General features: G+C 38.6%; 2 protein-coding genes across 15 annotated transcripts in view; one reads left to right on the forward strand and one right to left on the reverse strand.

Moving 5' to 3' along the window:
* The window catches only part of MIPOL1 (mirror-image polydactyly 1), a 192,850-nt gene extending 184,808 nt beyond the window's left edge, over window positions 1–8,042 (forward strand). For all 14 annotated transcript variants that reach the window (XM_083837762.1, XM_083837763.1, XM_083837773.1 and 11 more), the window contains one exon: window positions 2,232–8,042. In XM_083837762.1, coding sequence (XP_083693888.1) covers window positions 2,232–2,298 — 67 coding nt within the window. In that variant the 3' untranslated portion in view covers window positions 2,299–8,042. The remainder of the gene's footprint in view (window positions 1–2,231) is intronic.
* The window catches only part of LOC310900198 (uncharacterized protein), a 61,740-nt gene that overhangs the window by 33,965 nt on the left and 19,431 nt on the right, over window positions 1–8,344 (reverse strand). The gene's annotated exons all lie outside the window — the stretch shown is intronic.

An 8,344-nucleotide genomic window follows, 5' to 3' on the forward strand; every position in this document is an offset into this window, starting at 1 on the left:
ACAGAAGACAGCTACTTTCATCCCAGTGGTATTTCTCTTCAAACATGGGCAGCTCCTCACTAACTTGCCTGCTCCGATGTGCAGTGCCATTGGTTGGTCACAGAGTGGTGCACATCTAAGCCCAATTGCAGGACAGTGCGTAAGCAGTGACCCTATAACCTGTGTCCCTGAAAGAAACCTCAATTATTGAAGGCATTTTCCCCCTGCTTCTATAAGCCACACATGATTTCTTTTTAACTGAGCGGTGATTTAAATAGGCTGTGGTCTCAAATTTTGTTATGTTTCTGCTGCTTATGAGAAAAATTGGCAGCACCAACCTTCTGTTTGCCCAGACGGTTTGAAATGTTTCTCCTCTCCTTTATGTTCCTGAAGCACATTAGAGAGGGTGTTAGTGCGAGAGACCTCCAGTGATATTTAAAGTGGTGAGAAAGCTGCAGTGCTGCTTCTGAACGTAAAAAGGTCAAAAGTTGTCATTGCTGTTGAGGGTGAGGACTGATCTGTCATTGCTTTCTGAAATTGCACATGGATTAAGAACTGATTTAACAGGGGAACATCTCAGGAGGAGGGGGTGACAAAAATATGACCTATCAGTAACTATGAGTTAAAAGTCTTAGAACTCAGAAAACATAGATTCATCCACTTTAAGGAGTAAACACTCTGTGAAATCCCTGACTTTATACTTGCATGGACTGACTGCAGTGAGTTAGGACTGCCATAGATGTGTGTTACAAATACAGAAAAAATGCACCAGCTGGTGAAAAAATAAAAGTGATACATGGGCAATTGGAGGGAAAGGAATAGCTAAGAAGTGCCTTTTTACCTGTGCTTAAAAAGTGATTAAAAGCAGATTATTTAGAGTCCCTGTGGAACAACTAGAGCCAGCTGAACTTTCCCCATATATTTCCTGGTGTCTGATAATTGTGTTAGGGTGGTGAATTCTTAATCAAGTTTCAGGAATTAAGTCACCTGGTGAGTACAATAAGAGGTGTAGCTTCATGGCACTTTGGTGGTTCCTGGAAAACAAGAGTGTTTCAATACGTACCATGTGTGTTAGTCATGATTTGTGACAATAAATCCAAGATGTGTTAACTAGTTTTCCTGCACTGAAGTTACTAATGTATCCATTAGATAAAATAAGTTTTACAGTTTTGATAAAGCTGTTATTTTTTTTATTTCCTATCTACATTCCTCATGTTATATAATATAAAAAATCTGTCTTTTCAGATAAGAAAAATTGTTCAACTTCACAATAGTGAATACAGCTACATGAACTTGCAATTGTTTTTATCCATTATAAAAGTTGTGTGCATAATATGGCTCTGAAAGTATTCCAGTACTTCCAGTACGCAGTGTCTAGTTTTATATAGTTAGTTTATTGGTGGGAGAGCTTTCATGGAAGAATTCGATAAAATACAGATAAATTGAAGAAATCACTTGAATGCCTGATTGCACGGGAGTGCTTAAGTTAAATGTGTACAAATAGAAAAACCCCGAACAAATTTAGGCCCATGCGTTTGCCGATATACCAAAGGAAAGAACAAATTAAGCCAATGAAATGCTGGACATGCTTATAGCCCGTGCATTAAAATTAAGAGAGGATTAGGTGGTTCTCTGTCTCACTTATTTAGACTTAATTTTTGCGTAGTCTACATAACAATCATACAGGCCACGTTCAAATATCAGCATGCACAACCTCAGAAACTTTCTTATGTATTTTGAAAAAGCTTTTGATATAAAAGGCATAGGTTTGGGGGCATAAATTTATAAATTGGACAATCAAAGTATCTCGCACTGCTGGATAATGGGCATGGTATTTTTTTAAGGGAAACAACAGCTAAGTGTTACATTTAACAAGAACCGTGGACTGCTCAGATTTTTAAAGTACAAAAACCGAATGTCCTGCTAATAGCAAAGGGTATATTTGCCATGATTGCTGCAAATGGTTTTGTGTTAGTTCTTTATGGGGGTTCGGACACTACATATAGTACAAAAGAAAAGCAAGTTGGTATATATCACTGACTGCAAATGGATTGGGTTGTAGGTTAAAAAGTTTTCCGTAAGTTGTCTGCATTTTCCCTTAATGTCTGTCTTTTACAGTAGTGCTTTGTTTCTGAGCGTGACCACCACCAGGACAGCTTGGTTCAGTGCAAACACTGTCTCTTTCAGCCAGAACATTCCTAACGTTAGCTTCCTTTTTTTTTCTCCTCTCCCTCTCCCCTGCCCCCTCTCAGGTTGGAAAGGCTGGTGGACGTCCTGAGGAAGAAGGTTGGAGCAGGGACCATTAGGACCGTGATCTGATTGAAAGCTCTAGTCTAAGGAAGCATTCACATCTGGTGACCAGGCTGCTTCATTCAGCACTGTGTAAACACTAAAGCCTTAACTTAGCAAACAGTTGTTAGAAGTGGGACACTCCAGCGACATTCCAAGCTGAGATAAAATCAAATCATAAATGTTTAACTACTTTGCTGCTGAGTTCTGTGATTTGTTGAAATGTTTCACTGCAAACATATATTTGTTTTTAAGCAGATGCATTGTGGTTCCGTGTACTGTGAAAAATGATGTAGATGCTTATTTTAACAGTCTGTTCTCTCAGTGTTACTAGACTACAGTCTGCTGCAAGGCACAGCTTGGCCGTGTTTTCAAATACTGCCAGCTTCAGGTGCAAAAACCTGGAAAGCAGCTTCAAAATCTAAATCCCTTACGTTATTTATGAAACTGCAAACAGTCCAGTATTTGTATGTTAAATACAGTAATTGATAAAGTAGGTTCACATTCAAGAAATAACTCTAAACACTATATTGAAGATTTTTTTCCTCCTTACTCGTAGCCCATTGAATTGCACCTAGGAACTCTAGCTACATCTAAAGGAAGGATATACATATAGCTTTATACAGCAGTTGAATAACTACTGCTAGTACATGCATTTTCAGCATACATTAAAAAGAAATGTACAGTTAGGTTTCACTGGGGGAACAGCTAGGTAAATAATCATAAATTGCTCTGTGAAAGCCTTGTGACACTGTGCAGTATCTCAGACAGTGGGGAAGGTTTCCTGCATTTTTTTCGGTCAGTCCTCTGTCCTTTCCTATGAGGGGAAATCCTTCAGATGTTCACAAATCGCCTTATAGTCTCAAAACTCATGTCTTTGGTATAAGGTGAGTGGCTCACTCATTCCCTACAGGATTTTTTGCCAGCTTTATCTTGACCTCTGATTGCTCTGCAGTGCAGGAATACCATCCAGGTTGGGTTTGAGGCCAGAATGCCAACCCTCTGCTTTGCATACCTTTGAAGTGCCCTGGGAGTGAACTTGAAGGTTTGATACATTCCTAGAGGGAGGGAGGAGATAGAGGAGTGGGGAGGAAAATCTGGGGTACACAGTCATTGTAGGCCTTACAGATACGCAGGGAGAGTTGGTCCTAGAGGGAGGAGCCAAACATCTCCATGTATTCTGCATGTCTTTGTCACATGAACAAAGGTGAGCGGAGAGGTCATCTCAGTGCTCATAGAAACCTGCTCAAGAAGGACAGCTGTAATCTCTAAGCAGCCCACATTCAGTAATGAATCTCGGGAGCATGGTGGTCTTTGAGCTATGGCCAGGACTAGCCAGCTCAGTTAGGGTGTATGTAGCTCCTAAGGCTTCTGCTTGGTCACTCTGCTTTGTTTTTAATGTTGTTGTGCTGTCTTCCCTCTTAATGTTTGCTTGTACAGATGTAATGATAGGGCAGTCTACCAAGGGGAAAAAAAAAATGAGGAAGAAAATGAAATTTCAATTTGGGGTTGGGAGAGACAATTCAATGCTTGTTTTTCCTATCACGAAATTCCACATTAAACCATCATCATCTGCAGACCTAAGCTCCTCTTAATTTCAGTCCACCAAACCTGGCCCCTTGCAGGGAAATGAGTAGCATTCTTTCAAGACAAATTTACCAAAATCTCTTCTAGAAAATTCTGAAGTGCTCTTTTTAAACTTTTGGACAACCATGAGATAGCCAGTGAGGCTAAAGTCTCCCCATGACACCTACTCAAGCAGGAAGAAAGCTTAATGCTTCCAGACCAGAAGACTGTCCACAGCGCCAGCCCCTTCACCCTCTCTGGTGTGCTGCTGTCCAGCATTTGGACAACTCAAATGCTCTTTTATCCACTGTCCTCTTTGATCCTTAAATCACTAATTGAAAGACAAGATCTGAGCTGTTGGTGCTGTTGAACCAATTCTGCTTTAGGGAGCTGGTAAGGAAGAAATGAACATAAAAACATGAGGACTGCTGTACTAGGGTAGAACAAAGGTCCAGCTAGCCCACAGACTGTCTTTGGCAATGACCAGTAGTAGATGTCTAGGAAAGGGTGTAAAACTGGGACAGCACTAGTGACCTTTCTCCCAGGTGCAATTTGGCACTGAGAGGCTTTCTGAGCCAAAAGTGGTGTCTGTATTTAGCAGCATTTTTTTCATCACCTGTTTTTTAATCCATTTAAACTTTTAGTATCTGCTCTTTCCTGTCACACTGACTGAAGAAATATTTCCTTTTCTTTGTTATGAACAAGTTATAGTTATTTGTTATCACCTTGTTTTTCTATTAGAGAAACAGTGAACAACCATTCCCTAGCCATACCTTTTCTTGGGCCTCGTGAGTTTATGTATTTCATGTCATTCCCCCACCATCTCTTTTCCAAACAGAAGCTCTAGTCTCTTATAAAGAAGTTGTCTCATGTTTTTAATTGGCCTTGTCATGCTAATATGTTTCTTTTCCAGTTCTTCCGTGTTTTTACTGAGATAAAACCAGATTTGTGCATGGTGTTCAAGCTGTGGACAAACTGTGACTTTATCAGCTCTCATGATTATGTTTTCTTTTTCATTCTCCAAGCCATTTGTGATCATTTTTAGCATTGTGCACAGGGCTTTTGCTTTACCTAGTGAGCTGTCTTCTTTATCTCAGCCCATGAGTTCTCGCACTTCTACCTTTCTGATTCTCTCCCCCATCCCACCTGGGGAGAGTGAGCAAGCAGCTGTGTGGTGCTGAGCTGCCTGCTGGGTTAAACCACAACAATTTGATTTATGGCAGCTTGTGTCTTTTGAATTAGTACTTTTATAATAAAAGTAATTACTTTAGATCTTCAGTTATAATATTCAGCTCAGAGTTCATCATAGGTTGTACAAAGTCTGAACCATTCTCTGAACACACAACTTTGCATGATGGGTATCGATGGCACCTGATGTTTTAATGTGCATTCCCTGATTGATTTTCACTATTTCCTATTCCATCTCTTCTCACAGCTCATCTTTACTACTACAGTAGCAGGGTACAATCAGCAAATATCACCGTTTCCAAATTACCCCCTTTTTCAAGGTGATTTCTTAGGTTGAACAGCATGGGGTCTGGCAAAGATCCCTGGAGAACAGCAAAGTAGCTCCCCTTCACTGTGAAAATGATATATTTATTCTTAACTATTGTTTTAATCTAACTTTTAACTACATATTTTCCCATATAAAGATCTTTCTTTTTACTCATTTGTCAGCTTTGATGAGGAAGCTTGTTTGCTATTTTGGAAATGCAAGTTTACTTAATCAGGGCTTGTTTTCCATGCATGAATGTGCTAAGTTCCTCCTCCCACGGGTGTATCAGAATTCCTCACCTTCCCTTAAGTCCTTCCTCCTCTGAGCGAATTGTCTTGTGAGTGCAGGCTCCATACAGCAAGGCTGTTTGACCTCCCTCCTCTTGTGTCAGCTGGCTCTGTTTAGGAAAGTAGCATCAGCCAGGCTAAAGCAGTCTAATACATGTACATAATACTTGATTCTCTACATTTAGAAGATAATTTTGTTTCAAATTTTTCCTTCTAAAATATTGTACCTAAGGTGAAAAAATGCTTCCTGACCCTGTCTTATGTCTTATACCAAGTAGCCTGAAATTTAATGAGCTTTTTAGTAAGTTTTTTTTTTTAATCATCCTGTAGATAAAGGACTTTGAATCATAATTAAAATAGGTATTGATTTTTAAAAATCATCTAGAAAAGTTTGTCTTGTTTTGAAAGGACCTTTGAAAATTCACTGTGCTGAGAGGTGAAAATTCAGAAACAGTTGGGCACTACCTCCTCCTTACTAACAACCTGGTGTGTGGTCTTCAGCAAATCCCTTAGTGACAGTTGTAAAAGGTATGCAAGCCCTCAAGAGGTACATAGGCACCTTGGGGGAGCTTTCAAACACATCTGTGCTGTTAATGTCAAAACACTTTCGCTTCTTCGCCCACAGGAGTGAACGATGAAGGTCACACAGCCCCAGTAATGGAGGCCCAGCCTTTAGTGCCTTCAGGTGAATTTCTGGCCCTGATGAACTCAGTCTGAGTTCTTCCTTTCAGTATAATGAGGGCAGGAACTCTGATCTGGCATGTAGAAATACGCAATAATGATAACGTGGGTTAATTGGCTTTTATCTTACAGTTTATTCACTGAGAGCTGATTGATGTCTGCGCAGAGCTCTGAAGGTGAAGAAAACGCCTGCCCCATATAGCAGACATGCAATAGTCACTTCTGTCCTAATTTACAAGAGAAGGATGAGATTGCGTCAGATTAACTAACAGGAGTAGCAATTCATTTGCCTCCTGATGGAGCAGCAGAGTTCATGATGAAAGGTGGTTCACCATAGGCAATGCTTATGGTGGCAGTTGTAATTACTGGTCAAATTAGTGTCTCTGCTGTTTTGAAGAGTACTGAGATGTTCAGAAGCATCCATCCCTTGTGAGATTTTGTGTGTTTCTCTTGATGATCCTGCAGCACACTTGCATTGGGAGTCATTTCTGTTATATGCCAGGGTAAAATATGTAAATAGCATCATGTTGGCTCGGGATAAGAGCATTATTAATGCTTTTCGGCACTGTAATTATATTCATAGTAAGCCTTCCCTAAGCCCACACTAATTAACAATATTGTGACAAATCAACTTTAACAGAAAAGAACTGTGGACCTTTAGTCATTTAGTACTGTTTTTCATTCAGCCCACAACCCAAAACTGGTAGCATGGTTTTCTGTACTAATGTTGGGAAAACTACTGATATTTGAAAAGTTCAGAGCCAGCTCAGTCTTGTTAGCAGAATCCTGTAGATGAAGTCAGTTTGATTCCTCTTTAAATATGTTCACAAGAAAGATTCATTAGTTAATCGTTAATGTAGGGGAATATTAAAACAGCTTTTATAAATAAGCCATCATATTGAAATAGTTTAGTAATGTCAATATGTTGTCACTTGCACATGTATTTATCTATTTATTCCAAATCACAGGACACTTTACAAATATTCACCTTAATTTTCAAATTAAATGGCTTTATAAATATTCTTATCAGGTGATCAAGAGTTGTAACATCCTTAATCCATATACACAAAAGAACTTGCTATCTAAATGTCAGGATTTCTCTGTGCCTTTATTTTATTCATTTAGAATAATTCCAGATGAAGGCTGTTAGGGTTATTTTATCTTCTTTTTAATTTGTACCCCAAAGATTTTTCTCACATACAAGAATTAAATGTGAGGCACACTTAAATCTCTGACTGGCAGTTTCTCTGATTCAAGTCTTGCTGTGATCTCAGCGTTATATATACTGACTCTTATCATTGTAAAATTTCACATCAGGTCTGCAGAGCTGGACTTTCTCTGTTTGTTCTTCTCATGCATTGGTAAATAAAATGCATTCACGAGTCCAAAAAAACAAAGTGGTGTTCTCATATTAGGTTGATTATAAGTCAGCTGTTGAGCTTCAGTGGTCTAAACATTTCATTCTTCAGTTTTGTTGGGAGCACACGTGTTCTAGGAGGCTTTTAAACAAATACTTGAAATGGTTGAAAGATTTACATTGCCAGTGCCTAGCTAAATATGTAGTCTTAAGAAAAGACATGGTTTATTTTGGCACCATTTGAAAAACTCAAATATTTTAAACATTTGTTAAGTTCGAGCTTGCACATTTGAACGAAAAGTTTGCATTCCAAAATTGCATCTCAGGTTACCTGTCTCTCTCTTTTGTATTTTATAATCCCTTTATTAAAATAGTCTTTGCAAAAGAAGCTGAGTTTTTGGGTGTTTTGTTTTGTTTTGTTTTTGAGTTAATTTTAAAATATTGCTATTAACTTAATCAATTATTAATTATTAAATAATTAATTATCAATTATAATATATCAATTATTAATTATTTACCTGGTAACTTAGCTCAACTAAACATCAAAAATGCAAGTCCACCGAAGTGTTTTCAGCATTTAGAGCTTTGGACTTGTTTGTAAAATTAATCAAATACAGGGATATTGGCCAAATCCTGCAGAATATTTAGTCATTCTGTGTGCTGTGATGAGTAAGTACTAGCCCCGATGTT

This window comes from Anser anser (assembly GCF_964211835.1).
Source record: "Anser anser genome assembly, chromosome: 5".
Lineage (NCBI taxonomy): Eukaryota > Metazoa > Chordata > Aves > Anseriformes > Anatidae > Anser > Anser anser.